General features: G+C 39.3%; 1 protein-coding gene across 1 annotated transcript; it reads left to right on the top strand.

Annotated features, from left to right (window-relative positions):
* The first annotated feature begins 871 nt into the window (after positions 1–871).
* Positions 872–25,508, top strand: FOXN2 (forkhead box N2). The gene is made up of 6 exons (XM_070947743.1): positions 872–982; positions 1,417–1,967; positions 15,003–15,127; positions 19,350–19,414; positions 22,351–22,419; positions 24,982–25,508. Exons 2-6 carry the CDS (start codon positions 1,431–1,433, stop codon positions 25,506–25,508), a joined length of 1,323 nt encoding a protein of 440 aa, XP_070803844.1. The 5' UTR covers positions 872–982; positions 1,417–1,430.
* The last annotated feature ends 429 nt before the right edge of the window (positions 25,509–25,937 follow it).

The raw sequence follows: 25,937 nt of genomic DNA, 5'->3' as shown, positions 1-25,937 counted from the left end.
TGTAATGCTTGTATTTCTGGATTGACTTTATTTTATTATTATTGGCCAAGGTTCCATGAAAATAAATTTAGCTTTTGTATTTGTTAAATTGGCTGACGGCAAGTTGTTTCACAGCAAGTTGGCCATGGCATGTTGTGCCATTCTGGCTTCTAAAAACCTCAATGACAGTAGCAGATGTGCTAGCCTCAATTGTGAGTTTGCTAGCCTTGCATTAACTGGATTTTGGTTGGCATTATACAGTAGGTTTTTTTTTTTCTATCTTGCCTAAGATAAAGTACCTGGAAACTTAAAAGTTTGCAAATATTTTGTAAACATTGCTGACTAAATAAAAGCATTTGCCTGTGTGGATTTTGGACTAGATTATGGATGTTTTAATGTTTTAATAATCCTGATCTACCTTGCAAGTTCATACTAGTTGCTGAAGTAATTAGCTTGTCTGCTTTGAATGTTCAAGCTGTTAGGATAGTAAATATTATAATCATAATCACCAGAATAAGTATATTTTGCCATTTGGAACTTCTGCTTTGAGGGTGCTATGACCTCTTGTTTTTCTTTTTGTAGCAATAATATCTTCTGAGCACTAAGGTATGGAAAACTTTGTAGAAATTTTTCCTTTGCTATCTTTTCTAGAATGGCCAAGTGAAGAATCAATATTGGTCATATTATCGTTTTGTTAGTGAGATTGGTGGTATATAAATTTAATAAATAAATAAATAATAAAAATATGTATGTGGCTGCATGGTGTTTCCAGAAGTACTGCAGAGAAGAAGCAGCCCACACTATTGTGAAGGTGTGGGATATTTCTGCTGTGAAATGCATTTTTTGAAAATCAAGAATCCTGACTATCGCTTACAGATTCAAATCTAAATAAACCACTTCTTCACCATTAATAAGACTACAAGTAGTCTTCATTTAGTGACCACAATTGGGATTGGCAACTCAGATATGAAACAAAGTGATCACGAAGTGAAACTGTGACAAGGTGTGCTCATGATCTTATTTCAACTTGGATTTGGGGGGGGGGTATTGGTTTGTTTGTTATTTTTTTATACTGTGGTTTTATTGTTTGTAAGCCACTAGAGTTGCTGTGAGCAAGTAGGCAGCTATATAAATTTTCTAAATAAATTTAATAAACTTTTGTTTGCTTTAGAGACCTATAAAAGTTGTAAATGCAAGGTTTGTCATGAAGGTACTTTTTCATCATTGTTATAACTGCAAAAAATTGCTAAGCAAAGCAATCAGTAAACAAGGAGTGTCTATCATATTTTTGTCAGGTGTTTTGTAAAAATATAGATGAAAATTTGTTAAAATAGAAAGCCTAGATAGTAGATGAGCTAGATGATCCAATGATCAAACTAAATATAGAGCCACTAACAACCTACCTTTTAATGCTTAGGGTTTTATTTTTATGTCTAGGCCTACAAGATTAAATGGGTCCAGTAACAGGAATGACTCCGGATAAGAAAGCTGAAACACCAGGAGTAGAGAAAGCTGCAGGTCTAAGGCATATCCAAAGAATGGGAAGCTTGCCGGAGGCAGGTGATGCTGCTCGACCAAAAGCCACAGCTGTGGATAGTGAAGTTGCGGACGATGAGCTCACCAACTTGAACTGGCTTCATGAAAACAGTAATCTCCTAACGAACTTTAGCCTGGGAAGTGAAGGTCTTCCAGTTGTTAGTCCTCTGTATGATATTGAGGGGGATAATGTGCCAACGTATCCATCCTCCTGCTATTCTAATCCGAAGAAGAAATCTGCCACATCTAAGCCCCCATATTCTTTCAGTCTTCTTATATACATGGCAATTGAACATTCTCCTAATAAAAGCCTGCCAGTGAAAGAAATTTACAGCTGGATTCTGGAACGGTTCCCATACTTTGCTACGGCTCCCACCGGCTGGAAGAACTCCGTCCGGCATAATCTTTCTCTGAATAAGTGTTTCCGAAAGGTGGAGAGAAGCCTTGGCAAGGTGAGATTAGAGTTGTTTACATGTGTCTTTTTAATGACTGTAAACCCATTTTCCTTATTGTGGAACCCTTGATTCAAATGTTTAGTAGAACATAAATAAATATGGAAGGTTTGGGGTCTTCGTTACCTTATACTAGCTTTACTAAACCAGGTGCCTTCCAGATATGTTGGGACTTCAAATTATGTTGATTAGACAGCCTAATCGTTACAGTGTCAATGCATCAGAGAGACCTAGTTGAGGAAACTGTAAACATAAGGCTGTTACATTCTGTTTTGACAGCCTGACATCTTTTAATCATCACGTAGAACCCATGTGGTTCAGAAATTAGTGTGCTGGTCAGTTCTAAAGTGTAAAAACTCAGCGGGTGAGTATTTACCGATGGTTTTTATACTGCCCCAATTAAAAAAAAAATACTACCGTGTTTCCCCGAAAATAAGACCCTGTCTTATATTTTTTTGAACCCCAAAATAAGCGCTTGGCTTTATTTTCGGGGAGATCGTATTATTTTGGGGCACGTGGAGCAAGATGGGGCTCCTCTTGCTATCTTACCTGATTTCCAGCTCTGCATTTAAATATTTTCAGGGAGGGCTTATTTTCGGGGGGAGGCTTATTTTGGTGCATGCGCTCAAAAGCCCAATTGGACTTCTTATCAGGTGATGTCTTATTTTTGGGGAAACAGAGTATTTGGTAAAATAGTAACTTTAGAGCAATTTCTCTCAGTTCAGTCTACGTTATAAGGTGATTGTTGGGGGAGGGGAATGGAAGGATGAAATGTTATGTATTTTCCCTTGATTTCCTGTTAGAATTCAAATGATAAATATTTGTACCCACAAAATGTTGATAACAAATACCATTTGCATGAATTGAACAGCTGGAAATGAGCTTATTCCTTCCAGTTCCATCCTTGGCTTTGCTATCAGTTCCTCTCTCACTTCTATACCTAGGAAGCTGCCTTCTCCCCAGGCAACCATTGTTCCACCCAACTCAGCACTGTTAATGCTAAACGTTAGAAGTTGTCCAGGATTCGTGGTACAGGTTTTTCCCAATCTGTAAGACCTGAAACTGGTATGGCAGGGATTACTGGTTCAAAGGCTAGACAGAACTGTTGTTTAAGCATTGATCAAGTGCCTCCAAGTCTCAGAATGGCCAGATTTCCACATTGAAAATCTCTAAGCAAAAGTCTTAACATTTAAATCCTGGATCATATATTTAGATAGACAACTTGATATTAGCCATTAGCAGATCTTTTCCGTATATATTGTTTCTATCTTATTTGTGGCAAGGTAGCAGATTGGACAGTGTTAACATCTATGATGTGATTGGTTACCAGTTTGCTTTTGGGTCCAATTCAAGATACTGGTGGCCAGCGTTTGAGTTCTACATGTCTTAGTTCCTAATATCTATAAGACTATTTTTCCTATCCTTACTCGACTGAACCCCATACAGTAAGCCACCTGTGAAAATCTGTCACAAGTATTCAGTGTGTTGTGATAAATGTTTTTGACTATGAAAGATTTAGAATAGAAAGACAGAGCCATAATTGGACAGGCTGTTGCGTTTATTTATTTATGATGGACGTACGTTTTTTGTAGTTCAGATTAAAAGGAGTAATTTTAAATATACACCATCATTTTGGATGATTTGTTTTCCTTCTGATGTTAATATCATGAAGAAATATTGAAAAGTTGTCATAAGTGGAAAAAACAGCTAAGTCAAGCTTTGTGACTGAATTTGCCTATAAGTAGGGTATGGCAGGCCAAGGTGTGGCAGAGAGGGGTAGAAAACTCTTACTGGGAATGCATAGCTAACCTCTTAAGGTCTGACAGTGAATGCTTAAAATTCATGCTGGAAAAATAATTTACGAGAAGTTTTTATATTTTTCTGAGAACAGGAAAGCAGTCATTGTTTTACTTACTTCTTAATCCCAGAAATACAATAATAGGGCTTGAAATAAGCCAAGTATCCAATGACCAGTAGAGTATAATATAAATGCTTACATCTCCAACAGTACTTCTTTGAGTAACATGCCAAGGTGGTTTTCCAAAAGTAATGAATGAAGCCAGGTTAAAAACTAAAATTGATTTTCTGTATCTTACATTTCAGTTTAATTAAAATAAAATAAAATAAAATAAGAGTTAATAAGATTAAAATCCAGTCATAAATCTAGTGTTTTCCCTAGTGTATTGAAAATGACAATTTAATAGTAACTTCTCAAGTTCTCTTTAAACTATATCCAAGGAATTCAGAAGTTGCATGTAACTTGGATCTCACACTGCACACATTTGAGCTAAACTCTTAACAGTGTAGTTAAATGTAATTTTATTCTCTCATAATCTATTTTTTATAATACTTTAGTTGATGAAGAAATTTCAAAAACTACTGAAAGCTTGTCCGCTTTTGAGATTTTTAAGTTAACTAGATGTGTTGGATTTGTTCTTGTAACTATTTCGGTATATTTTACAATGTTTGTGATAACTAATAAGAAATGTGGATTAATTTTGGGAAAGAGGGATTTCTGATGTGTATGCTAGGTGGCATCATTGGCTGAGCTACAAGAATCAAGCAATAATGAGTATAGTGGGTTGCCATTCCTTTTTTTTTTTTTTTTTTGCTATTGCTTAACACTTCATTTAATGATTTATAAATTATATCTGACTAAACTAGGGATTGGTGGCAAATCAGTTAACTTCTCATTTTATTGTACGCTTACAAAAATGTGCGTTCTTTAAACCAATGCCCAAAACAAAGTTTACTAAGCTGACAATCGCGAAACACACATTGTGATGTTATTTATGAGCAGCGAGCGCAAAAACATATTTTTGGGAAATATGGAGAAATATTTATATATTGATGGAAGTGGCATGTAATGATAAAATTACAAAGGGAAAATTGTAGTTTGATATATTAGAAAAAGCAAGTACAGAAATACATGTATTTAGGAGAAATGAAGATGCAAAGTGATTGCAAGAGATTGCAGATCAGGGCAGCAATCGGATCCCACACACGTGATTGAAAAAATGAAGGACTGGAGCCCTGCAAAGTAGACCAGACTCTGAAACCAACACCAAATGGACTTGGACTATTTTTATTGTCTATGGAGATTTTCAATCATCCAGATTATGGTTGTCCCAAAGCTACTTTTTCAAAAGGCATTGGACTTCTTCAGAACTGAAGAAGCTTCTTGGATGAGAAGAGAAATGTCTTCAAGGGAAAACAAAGCCCAATTGCCTTTTGAAAAAGTGCATTTAGGACTACTTTTATTGCAACATCTATAATGATAGGCTTCCAAATTTGAATGTTTCCTCCTCCCTCACTTTATTTTCATGTGAACTAGGAAAGAGCTTGCTTGATACACTCTCTCTTACTACTCAGTTACAGATCCATGACCACCTTATCTTGCTGTTACTGTGCTAGCAACTCTTCCTCCTGTGCTTCAAGACCATTCCCTATGTCCTCTATAGATATTCAGTGGAAAGTCCACAAGGCTTCAAAGTAGAGTTGAGGCTATCTTCATTCTCCCGATTTTCCATGGGTTCAGCTGTGAAATTTAAATACATAGCTAGAACATAAATATAACTGCACAATCTTGGACAACTTTTATTATAGAGCTATATTTACATTCTAGCAAACATGAATTGAGTACAACTCTGCTTTGGACTTCCAAACTGAATGTGTAGAGAATGGGAAGGGAAAAGATGGGATGTATGTGTAGATTTGTTCTTTGCATAGTTAGTACTTTTCGTGCATTCAGCTGAGTAGAAATGAATATAAAGAATTTATCCAAATGTATCCATTGTAAGCCATCCCATCAGAATGAATGACTGTATTTGTTCGCACTTGATTTTCCTTTGCTACCTGTCCAGGTGACTTAAATTTTGCCAGCGTTGGGGTGTACCTTACAGAGTTTGCATGGTAGGAGGATTGTGGTTGTTCTAGAAAAACTGGAAAATGTATGTTACGTTAGTTCTGTTGCCTAAAGTAGGAGAAATGGGTTATTTGAAAGTTGTGCTGTTTGTGGCAGGGAGAGCTTAGTGTGTAAAGTACCAGCTCTTTAAGCAGCCTGGTTTGTGTTGCCATGGTAGCATTTCCTCTTGCTTGGCTGGCTTATGAGTGACTGGTAGCGCAAGGCAGAAGCTGTGCAGTGTGCTCCTGGCTGGAGGTGGGAGATGTCATCTCTCTTCTCTGTCTTTTTAAACTCAGGTGTGAGGGTGGATCCCAAGTCCACATGTGTTTGTATGTTTTGATGTAACATTAACTCAAGAGCATCTGAGGGCATTTAGCTAGCTTTTTTAGTTATTCTGCAGAACTGGTTTTGTAGAAATTAAAGAGGAACTGCAAGTCAAATGCGTTGAATGTTGTTTCATTACATTGCAACAGGGGTGGGTTCTACTTACCTTTACTACCGATTCACAGCGGGGCCACACACGTGCGCGAGGTTTGCTCGCACGCACACTCTTCTGCACAAGCGCAGAAGCTTCTGCGCATGCACAGAAGCGTTTTGATGACATCGGGGTTGGTGGGTGGAGCCTCCCGCCAGTTTTACTACTGATTCTATAGAACCGGTGCAAACCGGGGGCAACCCACCACTGCATTGCAAGTATCTCTCTCTGGTACGATGGTGGTAGTAAGGCTTTTCATCTGAGTTAATGTTTATTTATTTATTGTTTATTTATTTATTTATTGGTTTGATTTATATGCCTCCCTTTCTCCGGAGACTCAGGGCGGCTTACAATGCGTTAAGCAATAGCCTTCATACTTTTGTATATACCTGCTTAGTAGGGCTTTCGGGCCCCCCTAAGCGGTGTTCTTTTTATGCAAAGTCAGCTTATTGCCCCCACAATCCGGGTCCTCATTTTACCTACCTCGAAAGGATGGAAGGCTGAGTCAACCTTGTTGCAGCTCACATAGAGGCCAGTTTTCATGGAGAGGTTTAAAGTCATTTTGTCCCTTTCCTTTAGTACACCATCAGAATGACAATTTAAATAAGGCACTCAGGTGATGGAAAACCCATCTGGAATCAAATGGACTCTTTCCCCTGTGGAGTATGTCTCCACAAGAAATATAAAAAATGTTTCATAATATTTAAAATGTACATAAAATTGCAAATTGTTGTCTGCATTATTTGGCATAACAAATTTCTGGTAAAATGCTCACTTTTTAAACAGTTACTTTACTGTTTTTGGTATATTAAAGGTTAATTGTGAAGCTTTCTCTCTTATTAGTGCCCTTCCTACATGCCTGGATTAAAGTTATAACCATTAAGAACCTGGTGGCTCAGCAGACTGATAGCATTGTGATTAACACCAGCTGTCTGCAATTACTGTAAATTCAAACCTCACCAGGCTCAAGGTTGACTCAGCCTTCCATCCTTTCTAAGGTAGGTAAATTGAGGACCCAGTTTGTGGGGGCAATAAGCTGACTTTGTATAAATATACAAAAGTATGAAGGCTATTGTTTAACGCATTGTAAGCCGCCCTGAGTCTCTGGAGAAGGGCGGCATATAAATCAAATTTTTTAAAAAAAGTTTCCAAAACACTCAACCAATATGCTTTCAGAGTATTTTATTCCCTAATCCACTGGGACAAAAAAAACCCCATAAATCCTGAACAAAAGTATGAGTAGTTCTTGATTTATGAGAGAATTGGGGCCATAATTTCCATTGCTGTGGTTGTAAAGTGAAAACTGCCTTGTTTAATGACGGCAATTGCTGCAATCCTGTTAACTGACTCCCATAGTTATTAGGTGAGGCAGCTTCATGCCAGCTTCCAACAACCAAGTCAGTGGGGAAGCCGGCGGGAAGTTGCATAGCCTTGCAAAGTGGCTTGCAAGCAGGCTGGCAAAATGGCTGTTGCCTGGTGAAAGAGGATGTGAAGATTGGAAGGCTTAGGGAGGGAGTGTGAGAAGTGGGGGAAATGCAGTGAGGCATTGAACCTACCTCAGACTTGTGACCTTCCCTGATGGCTTCCTCATTGACTTCTGAGGAAGTTGGCAAGGAAGAACACAAATGGAAATCATGATTTCATGAGGCACTGCAACCAATTGTAAGCATGACCTGGCTCCAGGATCACGATCATAAGACTGTGAAGATGATGGGATGGCAGAATTCCAATAACCAGCTTATAGTCACCTTCATTCAACACTGTCATAACTTCAAACAGTGAACAAGTGGTTGTAAGTCAAGGGCTACTTGTAGAAGTTTGAATCCCCGCACCCTGAGAAGGAGCATATCAGGTAGGACCAACACCCCTTTCATCCAGCAATTCCCAGATTCCTCTAAATAGGTTGGAAATATTACTGACAAGGAATTCTGGGATTTGGTCTCTACATATCTGGAAGTCACTTTATTAGAGAAGTCTGTCATAATGAATCTTGAAGACTAATCCTTTTTTAAAGCAAGTTTGTTGAACTCAAATGGTAGAATTAAAATTGCAACCTTCATTGTAAGAATGATGTACCTCTATATAGAGTGTGTTAGGAAAGAGGATTTTGCAATGCTTGATTCCCAAATGTACCACAGACGTTAAACTTCGCTGTATTGATGAAATGTTTTTTTGTAATATTGATCCAAATGTTAAAAGGGATCAGATCATTAAAGAAAAGTTACTAACAGAAATATTCTGAACAAAGCAGGGTAGGGTACACAACACTTAGATAAATGAGATTTGCTAAACAAATACGCATCCCTTGGGGAATCTCTAATTGAGTACTATCACAGCCTTCTCCAAATTGTTGAGAGGTTGTGCATCAAATTTCTTTGTTTTTCTACTGAATTTCAGCAGTTCAATTTGAAAAACAGCCTGGGGCTATATATGATGTAGAAAGGATGGTTGCCCATAGGAACTGGCATAGAAATTAGCACAGACTTCCTCTAAATGAATTCTTTCCATCCAGAAAAGTCTTGCAATATTCCAAAAATGGTATGGTCTTTGAGAATTTCTGCTAAAGCTATGGACACATGAATATAAATCACACATGGACATGCTAAGTTCTAAATTATCTGGATAGAATCAAGTTGGAGATTAAAAAAAAAAAAAGCTAACTTATGATTACTGAAATACATTCTATTTGGGACTGCTTTTGAAGACTGCCTAGAATTACAGCTGATCTAGAATTTAGTGTCATGAAGGTCACCCTGGTTACACCCGTGTTGTGTGAGTTGCATTGGCTCCCAATATTCTTCTGGGTGAAATTCAAGGTGATGATTATTACAGTTAAAGCCCTATAAGATATAAGACTGGGTTATTGGTATGATTGCCTCTCAGATTGGATAAAATGGGCATGCCTAATGTTATCTTAGAAAAGACGCCATTTCTGTGGCAGCACATGTCATATGGAACACCATTCCCCCAGAGCGGGTGTCTGCAACCTGCGGCTCCGGAGCTGCATGCAGCTCTTTTGTCCCCCTGCTGTGGCTCTCTGTCCGTTGAATCCACCACTGGCTGGCCCTGCCCCTCGCCCTCCCCTCCCAGTCACTCCCCACCTGGCCTGAGAAGGTAAGGGCGATGGCAGGGGATGGAGACTTGCACCTTATTCCAGAGCGGGAGTGAAGCACCCCTGTACATATCTCGCGGGCGCTTCTTCCGGCCCTTGTTGGTGCTACGCACACCTCGGTCGCTTGGAGATGCACAACTTGCTCTCCGCCCCGAGACACTGGCCCAGCCCGGTTGCAGTCGATGCTCTGCATCGTAATGGGCTCCAGGAGGAGGAGGGGACATAGTCTCCCCCATTGTGAAGCGTGCTATTTAACTGTGCTGCGCAAGGCGCTGTGAGAGCAGCGGGCAGACTATGGAGGTAGCAACAGCAGTGGCGTCGGCCGCAGCCAGGCTGAGCCAGTATCGGGGCAGAGAGCAAGTCACACGTCTAGCCAGGCGAGGAGTGACTGGAAGGGGAAGGTGAGGGGTGGGACCAACCAGTGTTCATCTGACAGGGAGCCACAGCAGGGGGATGAAAGAGCTTCATTTATCTGGGAACCTGAAATGACACTTGATTTAAATATGGTAAAAAGCACCCAAAAAAAACCCCAACCTTCACCTGTTTTTGGAAATGGTTCAAGAGGGAACAAAACACACACACACACACACACACACACACACACACACACACACACAAGATAGATAGAGAGAGAGGGAGACGAGAGAGAGAAAGAGAAAGAGAGAGACAGAGAAGGAGAAAGAGAGAGAAACAAACACACACACACACACACACACACACACAGACCTGTTTCCTGGTGTTTTCCCAGGAAACACCAGGAGCCATAAAACCTGGGAAAGCGTGACTGGATGGGAGTGAGTGATGTCAAGTTGGCCATGCCCAGCCAGGTTTTGTGGGTCCTGGTGATTTCTTTTCTGTGGAAAAAGGGTCCAAATGGCTCTTTGAGTGTTTAAGGTTGCAGACCCTGGCCCCAGAGGATCGGCGGCCCCCACTAAACTGAAAAATACTTAAGATCTATCTTTTTCTCCAAACATTGGGTTAGGTTTAGATTGGTGAGATGAATTTATGGGTTACATGGGAAAGTTTAGTTGTGATGCCAAAACTTTTTGTTTTGATGTTTTATTATTGTAAATAGATTTTGTTTTATTTTGAGGTTGTGAGACACCCAAAGTTTGGTTCAAGAAGGGCAGCTATATAAATGTTTTAAATAAATAAAATGTTGAGCATCCCCCCCCCCCATAAGGTGAGTGAGTTGGTACAGTAGTGATTTTTCTCCATTTGTTAATTAAGTTATTCAAAGGATTTTGAATAAGGCCTTTCTTTGTGCAAATTTTATTATTTGAAAAATAACTTATTCTCTTATTTTATTCAAGAGGAATAAAACTATTCAAAAGAATAAATAATTCAAATCTACCCAACTTACCACTGTTCATGGCAAAAATATGACAAACCCAATGACTCATAAAAATATCCTGCATATTGTAACATATTGCAACCATTGAGGTTATTCCTTCTTTTTAAGTGTCTTATTTATAGGACTTAAAATTAAAAGTTCATTAGGTTCAATAATTGAAATGAGATTACTTACCACCCAGTGATGTCTTTGCATGCACTAGAACTTGGCTTTAAAATAGATAATGAGGTGCCCAGTGAGCCATCTTGATGCATCATTCTTTGAAGTTGAAGCAGGAATAGCTTTGATTTCCCTGGATGAAGAATTGCTGGCAGTCCTATGAAAAAGGAGGATAATAAGTATATATTTTAAAAATATGAAGTCCAATTATATAGGTATACCCCAGTGAAATCCAATTCTTAAAAGGCTTTTGGCAGTATCTCTTGGCCAGATGTGCCTCATTTGAGATATGTTGTTAAGAATAACAAAAAAGACAGCCCCAGTTAATTCACCTTGAGCACTTGGAAAGGAAGATTGGGAACCGATAGGAAAAGTCATAGCTATTTTGGAATAGTGCCTGTTTATTCATTGTCTGAAGAGAAAGAGATGGCTGAGGATGAATGCATGCATTATGTCCTAAACACCCTTTTACAAAAGGCCTCTCCAAATAAAAGCCAATTAGAAATACAAGCAGGGCTGCTATTAAGAAATTACTCTATTAATCCTATCTATTGATGTTTTCAACTTCAGTTTTAATGCTTCCAAGCAAGCATTTGAAGACAAAATATTAATATAACATGCATGCAAACCCAAGTGAAAAAGACACTGAATAACCTAAACCAGCAGAGGGACATGGTTTGGCCCTAGGTATCAGAAATAGGATTCAAATCTGATTCAGCATTTATCAGCCTGCTGAGTCTTTGCCTGGTACAGTATATTTTCTTCCATTCCAGGATGTTAAAAGGGTAATACAAAATACGGATGGTCTGCAAAGACAAAACTAGATTGTCAGGGCCTGGGGTGAGATTGAGGGAAAGAGCACAGCTTAAATCTGCAGGAAGCATTCCTGATGAGGAAAGGAGTAGGTGCCAAAATCTAATTTTAGTCAATAATTTTATAATGCATTTTTTGAGGAATTTATTCCAGGCTTTGTCTCGATTTTTTTGTCAGTTTTACTAATGCTACATTGCTTTTGTTTTCGTGTTTAAAAAATAGCCTCTTCAGAATACATATAGGCAGTCCTTGACTTACAACAGTTCATTTAGTAACCATTTGAAATTACAACGGCATTGAAAGAAGTGATTTATGACCATTTTTCACACTTACGACCGTTGCAGCATCCCCATGGTCATGAGATCAAAATTCAGATGCTTTGTAACTGACTCATATTTATGGCAGTTGCAGTGTCCCAGGGTCATGTGATCACCTTGTGCACCTTCTGTCATGGGGAAGCCAGATTCGCTTAACAACCGTGGTATTATCTTAACAAGTGCAATGACTCATTTAACAACTCATTTAACAAGAAAAACCGTAAAATGGGGCAAAATTCACCTCACAATTGCCTCACTTAGCAGCAGAAATTTTGGGCTCAGTTGAAGTCCTAAATTGAGGACTACCTGTATAAGGAAATGTTGGGTTTTTCCAAATCTTATGCATGAGTGTTCTACTTCTAGGAAAGTGAAGCCTATTTCCAAATTGACAGGTAGCATTCTACAACCTAGTCTCATGTTTGTTCCCTGAATAGGGCCATTAAAAAATAAGAAAGAGAAAACTTTCTCATTAATCCATTAAGTTGAAGATTAAAAGTGATCACAGAATATCTGTTGGGTGTTTGGGGACAAGAAGCATCAGAGGATGCAATGGAAATTAATTAATTTGCTTGTTTACTTATTTATATCTTGCCTTTATTATTTTTACAAATAGTTCAAAGTAGTGAATATATCCAAGACATCTATTTCCTCTTATTTTCTCCACGACAACAATCTTGTGAGGTGACTTGGGCTGAGAGAGTAGCTGGCCCAAGTTCACTCAGCTGGCTTTCATGGTTAACACAGGATCAGAACTCACAGTTTCCCACATTCTAATCTGGTATCTTAATCCTGGAAAAGAGATGTGCCTTGTTATAATGCTGAGCAGGAAGACCACACTACAACAATATGATGCTATTTCTTGCTATATGTACAGTATTACAATGGATAGAATCGCTTTCTGTGGTGGTTACTATGTTTTTATCTGATATGAATTGTCATTCAAAGTGAACATATTATTCCCTATGACCTGGAATTCTTGTGTTCTCTTTCAAAAAGTTTTAACATTGACAAAAATTGAGGAAGGGCAACCTTTTTTAGATTTACACTCTCATCTGGAGATGATCAGCATTGTATTACAGGTAGTCCTCAACTTATGACCGCTTGCTTAGCAGCTGTTCAAAGTTACAATGGATCCCCCCCAAATGTACTTAAGTCTGGGATTTTAAATTCCAACAACCCTCTCCCTGCATCACTAGATAACATTGTGGTCACTTGGCAACTGGGCCGCATTTATGACTGTTGGCAGCGTCCCACAGTGAGGTGACCACAGTGTGCCTTATTTGCCGGAAACTGGTGTTTACTTCCAGTTTTCAGCAAAAAAAAAAATGTTGCGGACAATGTGTTTGCTTGATGACCATTGTGTTTAACAACTGCTGCAAAAAATGTAAAATTGGGTTAGTCACGTGGGTGCCTCAAGTTACAACTGTCATAACATGCAACAGAAATTCTGGGTTCCATTACAGTTGTAAGTCAAGATCTATCTCTATCCCAACACATTTGGACGAGTCCAAGTTGAGGAAGATTGCATTTCAAACCCTGCATTATAAAGTGAGTAAACAAAATGCTCATTTTTCTAAAAAAACAAAAGTTATATTCTTATTCCATTTTGATCATCATAATACTAAACGTCAAAGAGATCTAGTGTTATATTAATTATAGGATAATTATAAACATTGGAGGTTGAAAAGTGATTGCTTAAGAAAAAAGGGACACCATAGAGCAACCAGCTACAGAATTCTCCTTTCCTTAATAAAAATGTATTTCTCATAGTTTGAGTAAACATTATGAATGGTGATTCTAAGAAAACAAAAGTAGCTTTCAAACTTTGTTATCACAGCAGTTGTTTAATATGAAGTTTGATTTTTTTTAAATAAATGGTGTCAGTTGGTCTTTTTTATGAAAAGAAAGAAGGATATTTTAGAGGAAATATTTACTTCAATAAATCAATACAAGTAATTTAACATTTTTCAAATATCAAATATTGAAAAGCAAATGGCTAAACCTGTAAGGAAGGAAGGCAGATGACCTTGTAGGAAGTATTGCCAAAGCAAAAGGGGATGAAGTCCAGAACAAAGAGATAAAATTAGTTTGGAAACAGCTCGAACAGAAACCTGCCTAATTCACTGAAGATGGAGGAAGGGGAGGTACAGCACAATCAAACTTTCAGAATTTCATTACTATAGCCAATCTAAATGAAATCAATGTTAGCCTTCATGTGGAGTTGAATTCCTGGTCTGGTCTGCCTAGTGGGGCTGACAATATGTTATCTTGGTCTCCAGAAGGAAAAGCAGGACATAAATCTGATACATAAATAATGCTACATTTTTAATGTTTTATGAAAATGCAGTTACAGATTGGAGAAGCTTGGCATGCAAGATATCCATTGTTTTTTAAGAAAAGGCTGGTTTTTTTTAAGTTTGGTAATGGCAAAAAATATATCCAAATTTTCCAAGTGGGTGAACATTTGATTTAAAAGGTTTTAACTGTGTATTTGTCCATAAATATGACCCCAGTGCTGCCATGAGGAAAAGAAAGGCACTTGTGAGGAAAGTCGCAAGCCCCTTCTTTTCCCATCACATTTCTGACGTCAGCCAATCTTCTGGAGAGGCACAGGGCTGTAGGGATGGCAGTTCCCTCATGAGGTCTTCTGCTGCTGTTACCAAGTGATGAATACAGTGCCAAAGTGGTGGGATTGCAGTAATGGTGCTGTAATGATCCGTTGACCATGCTTATTCAGAGAAGTGTGCCTCCAGCTGTGTTCACATTCATCTTAAGGTCTCTAGACATAAAAAGTGATACATTGTGTTTTATTCAAGCACCTGTGGAGTGTAACACACTTTTAGATCTGATGTTCCTATTGAAACTGCCTGTAATCACTGCTAATGCATGGTTGTTTCCTAGGTGAATGGAAAAGGTTCATTGTGGTGTGTGGATCCAGAATATAAACCAAACCTTGTACAGGCTCTGAAGAAGCAACCATTTCCTTCTGCGTTTGCATTTTATACTCCACCAGCATCACCACTAAGGTAGGATTTCTTTTCCCAAGCAATACAACCTTGGAAGAAAAGGTTTTCCAGATAATATTACTAAAGAGAAGACGGGACAGTTTGTATTTTGACAACACTGTGATGGAAAGCTGTTTTTCTATATCTTTTTTTTTCTTTTTGAAAGTTGGAGAACAGCTCGTATTCAATGGCAGATCCCATATTTTGTAGGCAGAAATGCTTTCCATGTCCAGAGAAGAGATCCTGACATTCCCTGTCCCCAAATGCATTGAGTGTGCTTTCCACTTCCCCCAAATCAGCAGGCCTCAGTCACAGAATACAGGAGACCAGCACTGAACAAGGCAGTTTTATATTTTCATCTCAATAGCCTGCCTCTTATCATAGTTACTAGGATTTTGATACTAGGATTAAAAAAAGGAATGTAATTGTTTGTGAAATCAGAGAGATGTACAGGACTCGGTATAAGCCAGGTAATGAAGCTTCTTGCTTAATACGTTGAGACCATTAACCCTCCCAGGTTTGTATATTATGAACTAATTCCACAGTTCTCATATATTTTCTGGTTAGGCCTGCTTAGGAATATAAGTATTCAGAAAAATAATTGTTTGATAGAACTTTTGTGTTGCATAGTTCATTTTGGAAGAGGCAATATCAGGAGAGAGATTTGGGACATGACCCAAATCTCAATGTACCATATGAGCCTGAAAGACCTTGTGGAGAAGAGGACAGAGCTACCGTATTTTTCACACTATAAGACACAACTAAATTTAGAAGAGGAAAACAACAACAAGAAGTTTTTGGCCTCTGCGTGCCCCATTTTTGGCCCTTTTCCAGCCTTTTTTTGGCCTGTTTCCAGCCCATTTTTGAGGATTTTTTTGGCCCATTTTCGAGGCTTTTTTGACCAGTTTTTTTCCAAAAAGCCCAGGCCGAATAAAGTCTCAAAAACGGGCCAAAAAAAGCCTTGAATACGGGCTGAAAAATGCCCCAAAACAGGCTGAAAAAAGCCTCAAAATGGGCTGAAAAAAAGCCTCCAAAACAGGCCAAAAAAAGGCCTAAAAACGGGGCGTTCAAAGGCCAAAAAACAGCCAGCAGGTGGGCGGGGCTTCTGCAATATTCAGTCACAGACATTTTCACCCCCTTTTGGGAGACAAAAAAGTGTACCTTATAGTCTGAAAAATATGGTCCTTTTGCTCCTGGGTCTCTGCCCCGACTACCCCTGAGATGTACCAAGCACCTGCAAGCACGAAGAGACTTTGCAGCTTCTCTCAAGGCCATGATGACTTGTAATGTGGCAATAACCTGAGAGAGAAAAACTCTTTTTCACATGAAATTACAACTGAATAAAAGAATTGAAAGAAAATACAGTTTAAAAATAGACACTAGTGCATAAGACCTTTTAAAGAAAAAAAATCTAAAAATGATGAAATTTCTGAAGAAGTGTTAAGGGTGAGATGAATTTTTTTGAAGCACAGGTCTGTGAAATTGAAATTCAGACTTATATTCATGCCTAGCAATAACTGGGAAAAAAAGATGTATGAATTCTGTTTTCTGTTCTTTGGAGCATTGCACATTCAGGGAGGCACAAAAATAAAATCTCTGGTATATCACTGTTATTTAGAGTTTTTTTTTCTACTTTCCAACTTGGCTATCGCCAAAAGTGCATGTTTGTTACAGTATTAGATTGTCTTATCTTGCATTCTTTGTTTTGTGCTATATCAAGCCTTGAAAATAGGTCCCTGAGCTTTTAAATATAGAATGTTGTTTAAAAATTAATACCATTGATATTTATTTTGCTGTCAATGTATTTTTTAAGGTGGCTGCAAGAACATTGAAATACAGTAACAGACTTAGTATGGTAAAATATATGAAAACAATAGATAAAAAAAATAAGCTGGTATAAAAATTGGGCCAATTAGGAAGTGAAATGAGTAATTTAAAAAGCAATTTAGAAAAACTTGCAGAAGACAATTCAAAAGAGTCATAGGTCTATTAACAGAATAGCAATAGCACTTATATACTTCTTCATAGTGCTTTACAGCCCTTTATAAGTGGTTTACAGAGTCAGCATATTGCCCCCAACAATTTGGGTCCTCATTTTACCAACCTTGGAAGGATGGAAAGCTGACTCAACCTTGAGCCGCACAGAATCAAACTCCTGGAGTGAACAGTGAGTTAGCCTGGTCAGTATAGACTTGAGATGAACCCTGCCCTAACTTTCCAAAGATAGTGCCAGCTTTTGGGAAATGCTAGAACGGTGATGGTGAATCTATGGCATGCGTGCCAGAGGTGGCACGCAGAGCCTTCTCTGTGGGCACGCATGCTGTCACCAGCTGCTCTTTTGGTTTCCAGCGCGTATGGTCTTCGCGGGTGCTAGAGCGCTGGAAAACGGCCTGAAAACGGCTCAAAAAGCACCCAAAAAACAGGCCATGCGCCGGAGCATCGGAAATCCGAAGACCAGCTGGCCAGTGGGCGCATGCCTGTTTTTTGGCCATTCTTCAGGCCGTTTTCTGGCTGTTTTCTGGCTGTTTTTGGGGCGTTTTTTGGAAAAAAGAACTGCTTTATGATTTAGAAAGGCTTTGAAAATTGTTAAGGCATTTTAAAGTATGGCCTGCTCCTGAGGTAAGTGCATCACTGCAGGAAGAACAAGCTGTTCTTAGACCCTCTTCCAAAAATAGTCTTGATGAACAGGTAGTCTTTGATTTACAACAGTTCATTTAGTAACTGTTTGAAGTTACAACAGCACTGAAAAAAGTGAATTACAACTGTTTTTCACACGACCATTGCAGCATCCCATGGTCATGTGATCAAAATTCAGATGCTTGGCAACTGACTCGGATTTATGACGGTTGCAGTGTCCCAGGGTCAAGTCATCACCTTTTGTGACCTTCTGACAAGCAAAGTCAATGGGGAAGCCAGATTCACTTAACCATGTTACTAACTTAACAACTGCAGCAATTCACTTAACAACTGTGGCAAGAAACGTTGTAAAATGGGCAAAACACACTTAACAACTGTCTCACTTAGAAACAGGAATTTTGGGCTCAATTGTAGTAGTAAGTTGAGGACTATCTGTAGTAGAAATTCTTGCCAGAAAGGCCTTTCTTAAAAGATGCTCATTACAGACTTAATATTTATTGCTTTAAGAAAGTTGTCTTGGGGTAGAATAATGTCCTTCCCCTTTAAATGTATGAAGAGATTTTTTAATACATATAGTCCTCCACTTACAAAGTTCATTTAGTGACCGTTTGAAGTTACAACAGCACTGAGAAAAGTAACTTATGATCCTTTTTCGCACTTACAACTATTGCAGCAACCCCATGGTCATGTGATCAAAATTGAGACACTTGGCAAATGACTCATATTTATGATGGTTGCAGTGTTCCCAGGTCATGTGATCACCTTTGCAACCTTCTGAAAAGCAAAACCAATGGGGAAAACTAGATTCACTTAACAACTGTGTTACTAACTTAACACCTACTGTGATTCACTTAACAACTGAGTCCTCGGAGAGGGGCAGCATACAAATTGAATAAATAAATAAACTGAGGCAAGAAAAGTTGCAAAATGGAGCAAAACTCACTTAACAAATGTCTCAGCAATAGAAATGTTTGGCTCAATTGTGGTCATAAGTTGATGACAACCTGTATTCGCCTTTCAGCAGTACAAAACATCATCTACTTCTGGATAAAAGTTTCAAGCTTTGTGCCAGACAGTAATGTGTGACCTGGAATAAAATCTGAGACAAGATGCAGCAAAAGGCTACGAGATCTTTAGAAAGCAATAGCAAGAAAGTAGTTCAGAAGACCTGTTAGTAGCTTGTATAAAAACTGCATAATTCAGCATAATCTATTTTGGTGGGCAGATAACTTTCTATGACTTTAGGCAAATATATATTTAGATAACCTTCTGTAAGGTTTTAAATTGAAAATGCCTACTCTGGTCCAATATTTAGGTATAAGAAATGACCAATAAAAATAAGGATGGATCACATATTTTAAAAAAAATTATGTACCATGATTTGAAATGAATAGAAAACTGGCATCTGTCTCTAATATGGTAGTTGGTTTAGAAATCAATTTGGTATGGTTCATTTGAGGATCCATTTGGAAATTCCTGGAGTTTGTTATGTATATTTAATTATGTGTATTGAAATCATAATAGCTGAAAATATGATTGGCTCATGTTAATTTTGTCTTCCGTAGCATAGACTCTGAATTTTGAGATTCTTTTTCCTCTCTTCCAGTGGTTCATCATCTCCTTGCTATTTAACCTCAGTTCGGAAACAGTGTCAGGGACGATCTATCAAAGGTAAGCATTTTTTCTGTTGCCCCTTTGTTTAAAAGTCTGAATCAGTCAGTTCTTCAAGCTAGGCAGATAGGAAACAGATTCCATAACTGACTGGAACTGCACTTTATTGATATAAGGGGAACTTGATCACATGAGAAGAAGGAAGAATTTGAACTCAAAACTTGTTCATTTATTTATTTATTGGTTCGATTTATATGCCGCCCTTTTCCGGAGACTCAGGGAGGCTTACAATGTGTTAAGCAACAGCCTTCATACCAGGGGTGAAATCTAAAAATTTTTGCTACTGGTTCTGTGGGCGTGGATTAATTAGTGGGCGGGGCTTGGTGGTAAGGTGATTGGGTGGGCATGGCCAAGTCAATGTCACTTCTTTGCCCTTTTTTAACCTACAAAACACAACACAACACAACTGGCTCACCCACAGTGTAAAAGCAGCTGTGCTAGACCCAAAATGGCCCCGCAACAAGCAGGAACCTCACACAGCCACAAAAAGCCCAAAAAACCAACTTTCATACTTTACACACACACAACACAACACAACACAACATAACTGGCTCACCCACAATGTAAAAGCAGCTGTGCTAGACCCAAAATGGCCCCTGCAATAAGCGGGAACCTCACACAGCCACAAAAAGCCCCAAAAACCAACTTTCACACTTTACACACACAAAATTTCACATACAGCTTTGTGAGATTTTGTGTAGTTAAAGTGAAACACTACAGAAACACACAAAATCTCAGAAAGCTGCACAAATATTATTTTATTTTAATTTATTTTTATTTTTATATAAAAGCAGCTAAATTTAAAACTTCCTAAACTTTAAATGGCTAGGTATAAAAAAATTAACCAATTAACTATTTTTTTTAAAGCTCCCAAAGGGGGAAAAGACTTACCCAATAGAACAGGGGTCTCCAACCTTGGCAACTTTAAGACTTGTGGACTTCAACTCCCAGAATTCCTCAGCCAGCTTTGCTGGGAGTTGAAGTCCACAAGTCTTAAAGTTGCAGATAGAGCTGCTCACCAATGAGCTTGATTGCAGGTAAGGAGATTCAGTTGCTTGCTGATGCAATGGATTGCAGGTATTACAGCATTGCGACCAGCAGCAGTAAGCAGTAAGCAGGCTGGAGGGGGGGCGGGGGGGGGAAGAAACTTTTTTTCTTTTACATGGCTCTGGCGATTCAAGCTGAGTTGCCTGATTAGCAGGCAACTCAGCTGGGATCATCAGAGCTTGGCTCGTCAGAGCCATTTAAAAGGAAAAAAAAGGCTCTGATGATTGCACGGCTCAGCTGGGCATGGGGGGCGGGGGCAGGGATTTTTGCTACCGGTTCTCCGAACTGCCCGCCGTCATCGCTACCTACTCGCCCGAGCTGGTCCGAACCAGGAGCATTTCACCCCTGCTTCATACTTTTGTATATACCTGCTTAGTAGGGCTTTCGCGCCCCCCCCCAAGCGGTGTTCTTTTTTATACAAAGTCAGCTTATTGCCCCCACAAACTGGGTCCTCATTTTACCTACCTCGAAAGGATGGAAGGCTGAGTCAACCTTGAGCCTGGTGAGATTTGGACTTGCAGTAATTGCAGGCAGCTGGCGTTACTTAACAGTGCTTTAGTCTGCTGCGCCAAGACATCATCGTTCATAGTTGCAAAGCAAGACTTTGGTCACAGCATTTGTACCGATAAGAAATGGGAAAACTAAGAATACTAAGATTGGAAACTTTCGTTTGAATTTTCAATAGTGGTTTGCCTGTATTATTTGAACTACCTGGGTTGCTTCAGAAGTATGGCTAGTTTTTGTTGCCTTTGTGTGAGAATAACATCCTGCAGTGAGAAGAAGTCTAGTAGCAGTTAAACAAAGCAATCAACAGATGGAAACTGCCTCGTCTTGATATGAAATCGGCCTTTGCAGTGAAAAAGCATGAGAAAAGAAACCCAGAACTGCCATTTTAAATGTGCTATATAGGGATTTCTTATTTGACAGCAGATTAATTGCTGAGGTTTTGGTTATATTAATCATTTTCTGATAAAGATTACTAATCAAAGTTCTAAGAGCAGGGGTCCTCAAACTTTTTAAACGGGGGGCCAATTCATGATCCCTCAGACTCTTGGGGGGGCCGGACCAGCTGGGTGGGTGTGGCTAGGTGGTCATGTGACTGGGTGGGCGTGGCTAGGTCATGTGACTAGGTGGGCATGGTCAATTTAACAATCCATTAAACAATGCACACAAATTAAACTTTAATTTGTTTTGCTCCTGGAGGTGTTTTATTTGCTTTTGTTTGCATGTTGCTCTTTTGGTTGACTTTTCTTTTTACTAGATTGTTTTTTCAGTTGTTTAGGAGTCTAGTGGTCCACTTCAGGAAACTCAGTTTTGCAGCAATTCTTCTCAGCCCTAAGGAGCTTACAATCAACAAGTCTCTTTCTCTCTGTGTCTCCCCTCCTCTCTCTTGTCTGTCTCTCTCTCTCTCTCTCTCTCTCTATCTTCTGTAGGCCAAACATGGGCTAAAACGGCCTGTTTTTTGGCCTCCCCCGCCTCCAGAACATCTCTGCAGATTAAAAATGGGCTAAAACGGCCCATTTTTTGGCCTCCTGGGGTTTCTGCGCCCCCTGTTTTTCACCTCCCCTGCCTCCAGAATGTCTCTGCAGGCCAAAAATGTTGGCCTTACCTTCCAGTTCTAGCCCACGGGGCTCGCGAAGGTAGGTCCTGCATCCAGCCGAACGGTAGGCGGGGCGATGTGGGCAGGGCAGCCTTGTGGTTCTGTGCGGACTGAATTAATGGCTTGAGGAGTTTGAGGACCGTTGCTCTAAGAGTCTTGTTCTTTGGATAATTGTTTCGGATCGAAATTTCTAGGAACGAATTCCGACTGGTTATTCTGTCATAATCATACTGTTCCAGGTCAAACTTAATTGAGTTAATTGACATGGGGTGCTTTTTCTGATTTTCAGATTCAGATATCGATGCTGCTACTGCCATGATGCTCTTGAATACTTCCATTGAACAAGACATTTTAGATTGTAAGTACGGTAAATCTGTCTTCTTTTCAAAGAATATTGTTTTATAAAATTTATTTTAACTATACATTTTTAAAACTATGTCTGAGTTTAAGCAATTGATAGTTTAATAGGTAAAGCCATGTTTTAGAGTTGCTATGTTGTTTAAAGATGTAAAATCTCCCTCACGTTTTCTTTGACTCCTAGTATAGACATATCCATGAAGCTTTCTTGGCAATTATACAGAAGATTTTTCCAAAAACACCTTGTCATGTTTTTTTTCAACTTCTCAGATTACTTAGAGCGCTAGTAATTTCACCCATATGTGATCCTGACTTTGAAATCAACTAAAATCATTTGAAAAAGGGCAACTAAAACAATTCTGGGATTGTTTAAAGGAAACTGGATGGAAGTCATGTATCATTTATGGAGAAAATTTAAAGCATCTTTTGTTACACCAGTTACAGCTTTGATGTTACTATTTTTCCTGGTAGCGGAAGAAGTGTTTTCTTCCCCCTCCTTTTCTTTTTTCATAACCCAGGATCATCCACTGAAAGTAATAGGCAGGAGATTCCTGGAAACTGAAAGCCCTTCTCACATAGTTGTATTACCTTATGGAATTAGGAGCCACAAGGTATGCAAAGTCCATTACCTTTGATAAGTTCAGAGGGGAGTTAGAAACATTCATGGAGAACTGTTCTGTTAACAGCATGCTTGTGGAGATAGTAGGCCTCCAAATTTCAGTTGAAGGCAGTATTGGCATAGATAGCTATTGCCCTTATCGTCAGTTTTCCCAGGGCATCGGGTTGCTTTCTGGGAATCGGGATGTTGGATTAGATGCCTCTGTTGCAGGTGTGGGCAACATGGCCTATGGTATAATTTAATGCACTCTTTATTTTACAAGTAGTCCTCAACTTACCATTTGTTTAACAATGATTAAAAGTTACAAAGGCCTTGGAAAAAAAGTGAGTTACGATCTGTACTCACACTTATGGCTGTTGGACCACCCTATGATCATGTGAATGCAATTCAGGTGCTTGGCAATCGGCTCACAGATGGTTGCACTTTCCTAAGGCCATGATTTGCAACCTTTTGCTAATTTCTGGCAATAAACACCTATTGGGGAAGCTGGATTTGCTTAATGACCACCATAAAAATTGTCATAAAGTCAGATCCAACTTGACTTATGACTGCAATGACTTAATGACAGAAAGTCCAGTGTCTAGTTGTGGTTGTAAGTTGACGATTACCTATATTTCAGAATATCTGCAAGAAATTCATTTACACTACCAATAAAGTTTTACAGTATTTCCATGCAATCTATTGATTGGAAGAGTGATGTGCGTGCATGTGTGTAAAATTTCTGTTGTGGCCTGTTGGCCGCCAGCCCTTCCAGCAGCTGAATCAGAGGAGGAAGAGGAGGCGTAGGAGTCAGGTCAGCATCAAAGACACCTGGGAACTCTGAGGGGGAAGAGGGAATGGAACTGGCAGAGAGAGAGACAGAGGTGGAGCCTGGGCCATCCGTCAGCTCTCAGTCAACAGCCCCCAGCTCTGGAAGTGCCTGATGAGGAAGAGGAGGAACAGCTAGGTCCAGTGCCTGACGCGCAGATGTGCAGAAGGCAGAGGAGAGCAGTGGGCCAATCCTTGGGAAGGAAGAGCCACCGCTGCTAGCGAAGCCCCACCCTACCTCTGGGGATAAAAGGCAGGGGGCGGAGATGAATAGATGTGGCAGACAACCATTCATCTCTTGGCTGGACGGACTTGTTAGCCTGCAGTGAGAGAGAAACTTTTTGCTGCGGTTGCTGGCGCTCCTAATAGAGGAATCTTTGAGTTAACTTCAGAGGGTTTGTCGTATTTGGGGAGCAAGGTCAAAACAATTTAAAGAGGAAGGGATTAAGACCCTTATCCATTTACAGTTAAAGCTTTGGTCTCAATCAGCACATTACCCCCCAAATATTGTCCCTGATAAGATGTTGCCCAGCCCTCCACTGGGTCTGTTCTTAAAGATTACATTCATGTCTAGGAAGTCACTTGCTTCCAGCAGAATTATTAATACTATGATTAGGTTCAATTTTCAAGTAAAGTGGTAGTGGAACGTGTGAAAATTCATTGAGCATTGAGGAAGGGGATGAGGGAGTTGGGATGGTAAAATATTCAGTCAATGTCCTGGAAACCAGAAAAAGAGGAGCAGAAAATGGAAGGGGGAAAGAAAAGGTGGTGTGTGATGAAGGAGAGAGGGAGATCAATCAAATAACATAGCAACATATTCCCTACCTGATGCTGTCCATAAATTGAACTTCAATTTCCATAACCCTTCAGGCGACAGAACTGTTATATACGCTGTCTGGGGAAGTAGAAGTCTAACACCCTTAGAGAATACTTTGTTGATTTACATAATGAAAAATATTCCAGAAATGAATGATCTAAAATTTCAGCTAAGAAATAAACACAGGGAAAGAAAGCATCTCATTCCTATTCTTGAGCTGGGTTTTAATTGAATCCCTTCCTGATGCTTTAAACATGGAAACATGTTTATTGGACTCATTGCCACCCTTGAGTTTTCAGAAGATTTTTGTTTTCTCTTAGGTGAAAAGCCACCATCCCTCAAGCTCTCCAAGAAAAGGAAATATGGTAGCACATTCCATAACCACACCCAGGAAGAGAGTGATCCAGCAGTCCCTAACATTGACCCCAAGGAGGACCACAATTACAGCGCCAGCAGTGTGGCTGCACAGCGTTGTGCATCGCTCTCTAGCATGTCTTCCCTGTCCTCTGTCGATGATGTATACAAATTTGTCTCAGAGGCCACCCGGACAGGGAGTGACGGCAGTGAAGGATTTCAGAGTGAAGTGGACACAGATGACAACGAAGATGATGATGATTCTCTGGCAGACAGTGGTTATACCTCACAGCCATGTGTCAGTATCACAGATGAGGCCCAGCCTCATCAGAAGGTCCTGGAGGAACTCTGCCAAGAAATTGATGACGAACTCAAAGAGGCAGCTGGGTCTCTTCTTCATCTTGCTGGGATCAGCACTTGTCTTGGCTCACTAATAAGTACTGCAAAGAGCCATGCCCAGAAGAGAAGGAAAAAAAATGACAACACAGTGTGAAGATAATTGATCTATCTATCTATATCTATATCTATATACATGTTTTATTTTTTAGGCTGGCAATATTCCTCCTTTTACCCTTTGCAAGGGAGATCAAAGCCATAAAAGGACTTTTTGTTTGTTCTTAATTTTTGCAGATTATAATTTTGCCATTTATAAAATTTTGTTTTTATTTTTAATTATAAGAGCAATTAATTTGTGCTTTGAAGGACCAATGGAAATTGTGTGAAACAGATGAGGAAGTCTCAATAATTGTAAGGAAATGGAATATTCATTATTATCATTGGAATGATTGATTCACATGGATATCATTGTCATAAACGTGTGACATGTAGGGTCCAACAGATAATTGGAGGAATAAATTGTCCTATGCACAAGGGATTCTTTAAAAAATATGTATATTGTGGAGAAGAGAATTGCTTGCCATTT

The sequence above is a fragment of the Pituophis catenifer genome, unplaced genomic scaffold (assembly GCF_029215685.1).
Source record: "Pituophis catenifer annectens isolate HBS135680 unplaced genomic scaffold, rPitCat1.0.hap2 SCAF_1, whole genome shotgun sequence".
In the NCBI taxonomy this organism is placed as follows: domain Eukaryota; kingdom Metazoa; phylum Chordata; class Lepidosauria; order Squamata; family Colubridae; genus Pituophis; species Pituophis catenifer.
The sequence above is the reverse complement of the archived record's forward strand: the minus strand, read 5'-3'. Positions and strand labels throughout refer to the sequence as shown.

Bases quoted from the DNA above. Each gene is read 5' to 3' on its own strand.
- FOXN2 (XM_070947743.1), top strand. From the start codon at position 1,431: ATGGGTCCAGTAACAGGAATGACTCCGGATAAGAAAGCTGAAACACCA. The intron at 1,968-15,002 runs GTGAGATTAGAG...GTTGTTTCCTAG, and splicing joins TGGAGAGAAGCCTTGGCAAG to GTGAATGGAAAAGGTTCATT. The intron at 15,128-19,349 runs GTAGGATTTCTT...CCTCTCTTCCAG, and splicing joins CCACCAGCATCACCACTAAG to TGGTTCATCATCTCCTTGCT.